We start from the raw sequence: 12,500 nt of genomic DNA, 5'->3' as shown, positions 1-12,500 counted from the left end.
AATTTTTTAAAGTCCAGGAAGCATGCAGCTGGTTAATGTTAACAAAAGACCTTGACAGGAACATGTAAACTCTATTGAATGTCATGCTCGGGGCCTATCTGCCAGCAATATTGTAGAGTTGTTTCATTAAAAATGAATACTGTACACTGAATATGGGATAACTTTCTGCAGCCTTCATCGTTTCACACAGTACGTAGATTTTTGAATCTAGGTAAAGAACATGTCCTGGTGTCACCGCTGAATATGTCCCTGTGCAATCTCTTTTGTTGAGTCCTTGTGAAGCTACCAGTCACAAATCCAATACTCTGCTCCCTGAGGACACGTTATGTGAGACATAGCACTGTTGTAGTTTTCTGCCTATCCCGAATGCTCTGTGAAACGTAACCTTAAATACCATCACGTAACAATCACAAAAACTTTTGCTAAAGGCCGTATATACTAATAAAAAGACAGTGGTGCTTCTGACATTCTGAAATGCTCTGAAAACCAACTTTCCCAATACTAAATACAACAAAATAACCTTCATAAAATATAACTTTTCTCCATTTACACTTTTTTAAAGGATTAGTACCCTATGCTTTTCAAGCACAGGAATCTGTGAAATAACTCCTAACATGGACAGATTTTTTTTTTTTTAATACATAACTTACGAGGCTGGAGAGTTTTAACTCAAGTCCAGTCTCTAAACAAGGAATATTCTTGTTTACTTTAAAAATGGAAACAACATATAGTTCCATTATAATTGTTAAAAAGTTAGCTTTACAAACATGGGAATTTTAATTTAAAAAAAAATTCTTAACAAAACTATACAGTGTACAAATTACTGTCTACAAGGTAGGCGGTTCGTTAAGAAGATCTTTCGCTCTTCTTGCTACTTTGCAGCTTCACAGATTCATTCACATATTTTTTTTTTTAATGGAGCTGCCCACCCGAACATTACCCCATAACTATATTGCTATAATTAAGATTTTTGCCATGTCTTTATGTACAGTCTCCTTCACTGCCTTTTATTTACTTAATTTTTTTTCCCTTAGACAAGCCTCCAACGCTCACGTCACTCCAGAGGAAACACTTCAGAGGCACTGTTAGTGGTGGGCCGCAAAGCCACGCAACAAAAATGCCAAACAGTGCCGCGGGATGAACAGGGGGGCAGGAGACACCCCCTGTGCCTGGTGCCCTTGGGTGACCTTCGCCATCCCGAAGCTCTGCAGTTCTGGGAAAGGGAGGGGGGGGGCGTGCAAGACCTGCAGGAGGGGCACCCTTCGTCAGAATATACTTCCTGGTTAAAAGAGGAGGAGGCCGAAAAATGGATTTGAGATTTTCTACAGATAGTAGTATTTTTAATAATTTTATCACAAAAGGAAAGGAGGGGAAAAAACGGATTAAAAAAAAAGAGCAACACTTGAACTAGGCCTTTGTATTCAAGAGGCAGGCAGGAATACCCACAGTGTGTAATTTACTTATTAGCTAGAACTGCTCATTCTCTGGCAAAAAAAGAAAGAAAAGAAATAAAAGAAAAGAAAAGAAAAGAAAAGAAGAAAGAAAGAAAGAAAGAAAGAAAGAAAGAAAGAAAGAAGAAAGAAAGAAAGAAAAGAGAGCGAGTCTGCTCTTAAAAAAATACTGCGTGTCCTGTGAGGTTGATTTGTTCACCTACTCAAGGTCAAAGATGCGTGAAGAGCTTGGCTGAGATGAGCTGTTTCGGACTAGGGCAAGTATCACAGAAATGAGTGGACTTAACTCATCAACTTGCGTGGCTAGGATCCTGCTGTGCTAACGGACTGAACGGGCTAATCAAATACAATTCTAGACCTACATGCATTGTTCTAAAGTATTCGTTATGAAATCATACGTTGTGAGAACAATGGACAGTTTATTTTATTAGGCCATGGCCTGGGGGAAGCGGGTCAGGGGGCTCCTTGAGACTGCCCTCCGTGTGTCACTAATTCTGAAAGATTTTCCTTCTAGTAATGAATTCCCTCAATGGGATCGGGGGTGGGTGTGGGGGGGAGGGGTGTAAGAGCAAAATAAACCCAGCCTCCACTCACCCACTAGCCCTCAGGGGAAACTAAATCAAATATATATTTGAGGCACCATCCCTTAAAAAATCCCATCAGCATCTAATGGGGCTTAATTCATCCACAGGAACATTAATTTCTGAAAATTCTACATTTCCCTTCTGCTCTGGTTCTCAGCTTAAAAGGGCAGGTAAAATAAAAACGTAACAAGATTTATTATTTTTTTGTTCCTTAAAAATTGAACTTTGATTTTAATCCAAAAGTCCAAATACATTTAATACAGCAACCCTCTGTTCAATCCTCTGGATGTATTAAAAAAAAAATTCCAAGTGCGCTGCAATCCATTTGAAGTAGTGAGTCACAGGTAGATCATATGCTACCATTAATGAAATGAATAAATGGGGGAAGAGAAATGGTGGAGAAAGAATACAGAAGCACTCCCTCCAGTCAGGATGATGTGTTTTGGAGGAGAAAATATGCTCAATGTGTTAAACCCCCCGAAGTGTGAACCATCCACTTGGTGGATGGTTCCACCAATACTTTTGCCAAATATGAGACAGGCTCACTCTCCACTTGGATCTAGAACTTTTGAGAAAAACTACCACCACCACCACCACAAAAAAAAAAAAATTAAAAATTAAAATAAAAAGATAAGACAGGTTGTTTTAAGCCAAGTCTGCCTCCAGGAGAATTTGTTGTGTTCACTTTCTTACTATTTTTGTTGTTATGAAAACCAGAAATGAGTTCAGCTTGCACCCCAGGTGGGAAGTTAGAGAGGGGGGAACCTGTGGAAGTTGCAGTTTGTCACAGTAGACAGAACAGTCGCTTTGCAGCCCAGGCCCGTCTCAGGGTGCACTGCTTCACAGCTACACTGTAAAGTGTTAAAAATCCTCCCACCCACCCCAGAATATATATATATGTATATTAAAAAAAATCCCCTGTCCATCTCTCAGTACACAAAGGACCTCATCACACTGCAAAAATAGCAGTACCCACTTTGGTCAATTAAAACAAACAAACAAAAAAAAGCATACATTATTTTTTTTAAATCTGTGTACTTACCTATAATAACCAATACAGCTAAAAGCACTACCTACATAGGCAAAACTTGGTATTGCATAATTCGTATAAATTTGAAACCCCTCCCCCCCAAATATTAATTGGAAGATGAAAAACATGAAAGGTTAATAGAAAAAACACCAAAATACTGAAAATATTGCTGGTCGATTACAATTTTTAAGCGGCAACTATACACAGCCATGATATGCTTTATAAATGTGAGATAAAGGTATAACTGTCTAAAAAATCCATGATGTCACACATTTTTCTTCGTCTGGAGTACAAAATATTTTGTCATAAAAATGGTAAAGATTTAAAATGATAATAAATGCAGCAAAACAAGTGTAGTGATGTCACTTTTTTGTGTTTTTTTTGTTTTTTTTTTTTGTTTTTAGATTTCAAGGCAAGGCACGTAATGTGGACATTATATCTTCGTGCAAATTAGGATTACTGGAAAGAGTATTTTTAATTAAAATTTTAAGAGACATAGAGGCAAAATGTGTCTGCCCATGCACACTACAGATCTGTCAATACAAGAAATTTGTTGAACAAGGCTAATGTCTGAAAGCACCATGCAAGTTTTCAGCACCCTCATTACATTTGTTTTCTCAAGAGTGCGTTTTTATATCCTACACCCTGGCGTTCCCAGTTTGTAAACTGTAAGCTTTACCCTTGTGACATGGATTTGCCTGCCTCTTTGTCTCTATGATGCAGATTTTATAGAACCTTTTGTACGTACACCCTATGGGTTCTTGATGCAACCAGTAATTTTAAATAAATAAATTCTACCTCCAAGGAGGCTGCAGCTAAACCAACATAAGTGCTGTGTTTTCATTAATTTTTTTTTCTCAAGCACATGATTTGTCTTGATTTAATGCCTTTTCAATGCCCTCAAAAACTGAGGGGAAAATAAATTCGTTCAAAATTATTTTAAATTCTTTTTAATCCCCTCAATTTAGAGTCCAAGGGCTGAAGGACTTATAATCATGATTCCCCTTTAGATATAAATTTATAAATTGCACTTGCCTCTGTTAAGTGTTTCTTTTGTGGGGAAAATATTATATTAATTTTTACTGTTGCATGCAGAGATAACACTTCACCTACATAGAGGCATTTCTTCCATAGAGCCTTTGTGTTCAAACTGTTTTTTTTTCTTTTTTCTTTTTTTCTTTTTTTCTTCTCTTTTTTTTTTTTTTTTTTTTTTTAAGGTTTCAAACTGGGTTACACACTGGAAAAGGCTGGGTTAAGGGCCAAAATTTAATAAATCTGTACTGATAACTAAAGGCTACAGAGATTTTATATATATATTTTTTAACTTTTAGAAATCAGAGTGCTTATAAAATGGCTGGCTCATGGCTCTGTCACCCAGCACCTCTGATGCCGCCTCCTAGCCTTCGTTGGTGAGATAACCAGGAATAGTGATTCCATGCGTAAACAACAAGAATACTAAACCAATAAAACTAGCTTATCATGCAAATATTAAGGCATCTAGAAAGTCAGTTAAAATATATTGTCATAGAGACAGAACATCTATTTCCCAGCGGACTTCATGTAACAAAGGCTACGTTGCAGGGGCTGCGTCTACCATCAGCGAAATATCATCGACCCTTTTTATGTCATTACAGTTTCAACCTTAAGGGAATTAGTGATTGTAAGTGCTGCAATTGCTGGTCTATATCTTCTTTCTTCAGTTGCTTTCCTTTCTCCCTTTTGTTTTGTTTTGTCCGGTCTTCCTCTTTTCCTTTTTTTTTTTTTTTTTTTTTTTGATTTCTTAAACTACTGTTGTATTTCATTTTCCCTCAGTTGCTTGTTTCTGCTTGAAGGAAAGGTTCTCCAATTATGTTCAAACCGTAATTTTGGACATTTGCCGGTAGGATGGGTGTCCTATTTGATACTTGGAAAGGAACCAAGCTAGCCCAGGTACCAGGACTGTTGACAGGAGAGGAGCAGGAGGGAGGGAAGACAAAAAGAAGAAACACAATGTTAAAATCTACAACGATATTAGAAGTATAAATTCCATAGGCATCAAATTACTGCTATAACTTCTTTCCACTTTACAGTTTAATATGAGATCAGTGTGCTAAACTGATTATTATAGGTAGGTACATACACTGCATGGTCTATTTCTCTCATGGAAGGTAAGACTAATGGTGAGGCAGGAAAAGCTCAAGTCAGGCTTACACACAACTGTTGAACTCTGATGGAGTGTATTCCTAAAATATCTGATCTACTTTGATGAAAAAAAAAAAAAAGAAAGAAAGAAAAAAAGGAAAGCAGCAAATCCACAATGGTACCAACATGGTTTGCCAGTCATATTCTGATCTTGCTTTACTTTCAATTCACAAGCAATTCAGTGATAAGATGGGTTTCAATTTTTTACCTGCTTATTGATTGGATACACCTGAAAGCTGTCATGAAAGATATTCCTTTTTCCTTACAATAAGAAAATACACATATTTTAAGAAAGTCAGTACATAATATGTAATTTGAAATGCTGGCACCAGAGGCCTGGGCACTCCCTGTCACTGCCATCAGTATGGAAGGTTACCACATCCAAGCTGCTCTCAGTCTGAAGATCTGGGAGGGGTAGGTGGAAGGGGAGCTGCAGGGAGCAAGTAGACGAGGTTCCTGCCTCGTCCAACCCTCATTTCACCTGTGTTGGGTTTGGGCTGTTTAAAAAAACTTGAAGAACAGTTCTCTAGTTGCTATTGGCATAATTGCTCATTAAACAAGTAATCATATGGAAGGAAATGACCTGAGATCTATAGATCACAAAACAACCCTACACACCATACATTTTGGGGGATATCTAATCAGACCATGTTTGTATCAATACTCAACTCAGAATGAAAGTCAGCTAATTAACAGCTGCGCAAATCATCACAAGCCAAAAACACATCCAACTGACGATTCTATACCCTGTTTTAGCATGGGCTGACTTGGAGACATCATTTCAATGTTTTAAATTTAAGGCAGTATCCTTTACTTTTGAAACCATGAGGTGAGATGGATACTGTTATTGTAGATATCAACCTGGACACCCTCATTTTTTCATACATGAATATCAAAGATACAAAAAACCTTATGGGATATTAACTTGAAGGAACCATTTTGTTGTTTTTTTTTTTAAAAAAAAAGCTTGGATTAAAAAAAAGAACCTGATGTGTGTGTGTATCTTTTTTTTTTTTTTTTGTATCTTTTTTTACTCTGGTAATACCTCTACACAAAACGTGTCTTTTTAGTAGATGTCTAAGGGCATATTTCTGAGTTGATACTTCAACTGAAAAATTTCACAATGATTTTCTATGCTCAAGAGGTTTTAGGAATAGACTAAGAGCTCCATGATAGCCAAGTCCATCTCCTTTTGTTCTCCATTTAATATAGTACCAGCACAGAGTGGATGTTCAATAAATTTCTGGATAAGCAAACAAATCGCTTATGTGTTCCAAGTCCCACTCAATCCTACATTTTTAAAAAGTAGAGTTTGTAATCATCACCCATTTGCACAAATACATTACGATTTGGTCCCCTATAAAAAGAAAATAGGCATCTCTGATCTTAAAATTAAGAGACATTTGGTATTAATAAAAATTAACTACTGAGGAATAATTAAGAGTTCGAACAAAGAATTATTCAAACTAAAAAGATATGTCCTTGTTATCTGTTTAAAAGTCATAATTCTCAAGAATTAGAATAGTTGTTACTGAAACCTTTTCCAAGAGACTTAATTATTTTCACATATTTCTCTCTTCCCACACACATCTTCCATTTCTGTGCTTTGCATGATTGATTGGGAGAGAATGTTACATGAGACATCATGAAAGCTATTTTCCCCTCAACCATACTTTCACTGCACTTTGTTACGCAGTACTATTACAGTATTTATTACTTCATATCATAGTCACCTGCAGCTGTGATTATCTTATCGGCTGAAAGGTAAGCTCTATAGAGAAAATGACTGTCCTATCAATTGTAGAGTCTGGCTATAGCTAATGCTAATTATTTCTTAGCAAATAAAGTGAATTACAAAAACAGACAGCCATTATTCTTAACCTGAAATGGGAAGCATGTATGAAAAACAAAGACTAGCTCAAATTGATGACCCTTGACAGTAAAAGACAATGTCAACAGCAAGTAAATCACTTTGCAAAAGCAAGTTCCAAATTAAATGGGCTCTAGAAAGTCATTCAGAGATTGCATACTTTAGGAAAATAAAGTATAGCTTAATGATTGAAAATAGATGTGAGTCCTTAAATGGAGAAGTATGTCTAACTGATGGCAGAAAAGACAAGAATTTGGAGTTTATTTTGCAATAGCTTTCTTATGCAGTTCTAAAAAGAGACATGTCTTACTCTTTGGAAAATGCTCAATAAAAACAAATTGATGTAGGATTTTTGATGCAGAATATCTAGCAAATTCAATTTAGATATTTACTTAAACTTTTCAAACCTCCCATCCTACATCATGACCATGTCAAAATGGCAGTGTGTGCGATATATTTGTCAATACTGTTTATGAACCTTTGGGGGGAAATAAATCTCAAACATTAACACTATGCAGACCTCATATATGAATTTTACAAGTCTCTTATTGCCAATTTATATGTTAGGTTCAAAACTATAAGGCACATTTCTTAGAGCCTTTTGGTAGTCTCATTGAAAAAAATCTGGTAAAACAAATTCAAAGATTATGGCAAGAACGTAAAAAAAAAAAAAGTTTAATCAAACAAAATAACCTAGATCATTTCATCTCAAAAAGAGAATGCCTCAAATTGCATACCTCAATTTTCAGGTAACAGTGCTTTTTACATATCTAACTCCCTCTATATAAATTAATGCTGCTGATCACCAGTATGGGTAAAATAAACACACATATTCATATTTATCTCCACATACGGACTAGTTATATGTAAAGTGTTTAATAGTCTTAATTCATAATGGAATGAGAATTATTTCATGTCCAATCCAATAATCTGTGCCTCTATGTATTAAGAGATGTGTGAACATAATTGAAAGATCTTAAAATATTCAAGGTTAAGTTAAGCTACTTCAGCAATAGATCTTCAAGCATGCACAGATTTTGTTTTCATTCCATTTTCCATTGCCAAATCACCTTTTCTTTAGGCAAACAGAAGATAAGCATGATTAAAATTTGAAAGCACATCTTTAGAAAATATATATATAGGTCATACCATCAAAAAAGGAAAAGAATATAAAGTACTTTAAAAAACCAGTCACAAAAAAAGGAAAAAAGAGATTTTGACTGTACCTTAACACAAGCAGAATTCACCCTAAAGACTTCTCCATGTATATAATGAGATATTTCCTTATACACAGAACAGATACAAGTTAAATCAAAATTCTAAAAAGTAGTCTGATATCATGGATAATATTTTCACAGTATTCTCACCAAATGCATGATATGGCTGCCCCAAAAAGGGAAGAAACAAAGAAACAAATTATTTTGACCTTAAGATGCATTAATGGGAGGTGACAGCCCATTTTATCCTGATCAGACTACTTCTGAAGCACTGTGTTGCTTCTACCCATCACTCTTCAAGAGAAATAAACTCTATGACATTTCTTTGATGAAGAAACTCACCAAATCATGTCATTTGAGGAACAGCTGAAGGGAGACAGGAAAGACACAACAGTTGAGTTGGAAAGAAATTCACACTTGTTCTGTATAGTTCCGGTGGAAAGAATTAGCATAAAGCGAGAAATTTCCAGAAGACAATCATGCAGAGACCCTACTATGAGCAAAATAACCATTCTGGGTGTTTTTCATATGCTATCTCACTTGATTTTCTCAATGAACTCTTGAAATTGCCCTCATCCCCATTTCACAAATGAGAAAACTAAGGTTTAAACTTGCCCCAAGTCACCCACCTAGACCTCAGATACGAATCAGTTCTGATTCCCACGGCCACTTAACTCTATTATACTGCTGCCCTGGAAGGTCAGACATCAACCCTACATTAGAAAAAAGTTGTGAATCGAGTTTCTGAAGGCAGTATTTGCTTCAGGAGACAGTGAATTTCCCATGCCCCACACAGCTGGATCATAACCTAGCTAAAGGTGCAGAAGACTTGTGCACAGAATATGTGGTTGATCTGAGTGATCAAGCAACTCTGAAATCCAATATACATCCTCTGAAAACAAATCTAGTTGAAGTTGTTTAAGAACTTAAACAAATCTAGTTTAAGTTCCTATATATGTTTAGAGTGACCTTATGGTGAGGATTACAGGGTAAAAAGATACCCAATTCTGCCTTTTAAAAATGATACACTACTTATATATCTCATATCCTTGGATAAATTGGATAAATTGGATAAAGTAGTCAGCCCTTGCATCCACAAGTAGTAAATTGACTCTATACCACTCAATGAAAGAAAGAGAGAAAATTGCTCTGGGCAGGTCAACATTTGATGGTTGTACTTTCTAAAATTATGCAAGACTGTGTCTTCTTGGCCAGAAGGACTGAGCCTTTGGCTTTTACCTCAGTAACCACCCAAGAACCACAGAGTGCCAAATAAACATATATGGAGTGATAAGTTGAGTAAGGAACCAGACAAAGTCAAAAGCTTCACTTCAACTATATCTCGAAATAAGAGCTATTTGAAGATAGGCAAAATTCATTTATTACTAGTCTGTGTTTATCTGATAATGGGTTGGGTCACCCATTTATCAAGCATTTTATAAAATGTGAAAGTGTCCCAGCACACTAATACTTTTTAGTGGAAAAATAGTATTACCCATCCAGATTTCACATACTAATTTAATCATAAGACTGCCATATTTACCTCAAAGATAGTAAGTACTCTTTCAAGAAACTTAACAAAAATATTATCAGAATGGAGCAAGAAGAATTTTATATAGTCAGGAACACCTCAACTCTACTAGTAGCTACATTACTTATAGATAGCAGTAAAAATAAGCCATGGGCCAGAAAGCACGGAAAATAAGTAAAACAAAGACCTTAGGTTAAAAAGGATTTCCCTTTCATTCCTTTGCACCTGTTTTAAATATCCCCAAGAAGACAAGTTTTTTTGTACTTCCTTAGCTAAATACTCCTAATTTTATTAGGAATACAATAATTAACACACAGGTATTAGTATCTCTCCCAAAATGCACAATAAACAATTTCCCCTATTAATAGCTAAAATCTACCTGGAAAAACCAATTGAGGGCAGGTTAATTAAGTATTACTTAAGTTAGAAAAGCCATGCTGTCTTGGACTGTGTATGTATGCATTTGGACTGGCTGCTTACTCCGACATAATATGAATGCTATAGATGGTGTCCTAGGAAAACATGCTGGCTCAGTTGAAGGAACATATGGGTGGTATTTAAGTTCCTATATGTTTAAGAATTATTACATGTTGAGGGCACCTGGCTGGTTCGGTGGGTATAGTATGGGACTCTCAATCTTGGAGTCATGAGTTCAAGCCCTACATGGGGTGTAGAGCTTACTTTGAAAAAAAAAAAGTTGTGAGAATTTACTTAAGAATTCATTAATTTATTAGAACAAAAAATGGTACTTAATAAATATACTGTTGCTAGTACTTACATGATGTGCATTATTTGCCCAGTACTGTTTTATGAATGTTCAATCCTCGCAGTAAATCTATGAGAAAAGTACCAGTTTTATTCTGATTTTACAGATGAGGGCAATGGAGCTAGGCAGTGAAGTGCCTTGCCCAAGTCACATTGCTATTAAGTTACAGAAGCCAGGATTTGAACTTTAGCAGCGTGGTTCTAGGATCTGTATTCTTTCCCACTTACACTTTACCTCATTTCCCTCTTTTGTGAAACACACTTCACGCTTCTCACTGGACATGAATTTATATTATCCTTAAATGATATAAGAGATTTATGAATTAAGGTCCACTGAAATTCCCCGAGAAGCAGAACTCTTGAATCCAAATTTCAACATAAATAACTGTATTTTATTTATCCAGTTCCAGATTCTTTTTAGCTGACTACAATATTTGCCTTTGTTTATGTATGTACAGATGTGGCTGTATGTCAATAATTGGCTTATTGAGTTCCACTTCAGATGAGGCTAAACTAGAAGTGAAATATACAAAGTGCTTTACACAGGTCTTGGGTTTCTTCTACTTATTTCTTCCATTTTTAAGGATCATTATTGCTATCTGAATGATCCTATTTGCATACAAGATGATTTCTAATGATTATTACTATTTGTAATAATCTGTATCGGAAAGCTCCCTGGCCAGCTCTTACCTGATCTGTAAAGTACTCTTGTGGGCTCTTTGGAAAACACCAAATATCATAAACTGCAGGTGGCTCATGGAATTATTCTAACTGCAAGCAATAGCACTTCATAGTAATGAAAAAGAAACGTATTTGTTTCTTAACTAAGTAGGTAAATAGCCTCCTTTATTGCTACTCCTCGGGGATCAACAATTTTGGAAATAACATATCAAAACGGTAGGCCATCAAAGCTCATTAATTTGTATTCAATTGTTTCAGATGGGTTTTGTTATTGGAGCATGCTGGATTGAATGTTAACTTTACCATGTGTGAGTATTAGCATTTTCTAAGTAAAATAATGACTTCTGCCAGTGAAATATTTTATTTAATGAAGAGCACAGGGCAAGAAGAGCCCTTATGTGTATGGACCACTGCAGCTAAATATGAAATGTGCTCATTGTAATTACTGTACTCTTTAAGTAAAAAGCTCTTACAAAATCCTAGAAGATGCTTCAACAAGGCAACCTATATACTTAAAAGTAATAAAAACGGATTTCCTTAAAATGTTTACTTTAGACATCAGAAGAATACAATTCCCTTAAATAGGCAAACTTATGTAGATTTTTTTTCAAATTATGTTTGATACTTTTCATGTTTTAGAACTGAAAATGAGAGATACAGAGTTACTACAAAGATGGCTTATTGTAAATAAATTACAGTACACACATGCATACATATGTAACGACTTATGTGCCCGTGGGAGGTTTCAGCCAGTTAAAAAATATAGCATCATCAGGCTCACGGTAGCTATTTGATCTCCTCCCACAGACTGTACCACAGCAGAGAACCCTATGTGTGGATTTCCATCCTTTCTCTAGTCTGTATTCCTCTCTATCCCTGGGTTCCTTTCAATGCTATTGTTACAAGTGCTACTGCTCCCCTTATTAGCATATGTGAGTCTTCAACAGCCGACCAAATTCTCTACAAAAATAGTGCTCCCAAATACTGCCTTTCACTAGAGAAAATCACCCAAGGCATACTAAATTAAAAAGAAATGTAAGTTTTATACAAAAGCAGAAAGCGATTCTTTCCTAAGTGATTTTCATTTAAAAGCAAAAATCGGTGTTCATTTCACAATTTCACCTCTAAATAAGAGAACTTGTAGCAGAATTCCAAACCATAAAATCACAAATGATTAGGGAACTGAATAC

At 35.7% G+C, this 12,500-nt stretch overlaps 1 protein-coding gene across 8 annotated transcripts in view; it reads right to left on the bottom strand.

Moving 5' to 3' along the window:
• NFIB (nuclear factor I B) overlaps positions 1–12,500 on the bottom strand; it is a 242,020-nt gene that overhangs the window by 1,653 nt on the left and 227,867 nt on the right. For all 8 annotated transcript variants that reach the window (XM_041760894.1, XM_041760893.1, XM_041760895.1 and 5 more), the window contains one exon: positions 1–5,003. This exon is cut by the window's left edge and continues 1,653 nt beyond it. In XM_041760894.1, the coding sequence (XP_041616828.1) occupies positions 4,874–5,003 (130 nt within the window). In that variant the 3' untranslated portion in view covers positions 1–4,873. The remainder of the gene's footprint in view (positions 5,004–12,500) is intronic.

This window comes from Vulpes lagopus, chromosome 7, assembly GCF_018345385.1.
Source record: "Vulpes lagopus strain Blue_001 chromosome 7, ASM1834538v1, whole genome shotgun sequence".
Lineage (NCBI taxonomy): Eukaryota > Metazoa > Chordata > Mammalia > Carnivora > Canidae > Vulpes > Vulpes lagopus.
The sequence above is the reverse complement of the archived record's forward strand: the minus strand, read 5'-3'. Positions and strand labels throughout refer to the sequence as shown.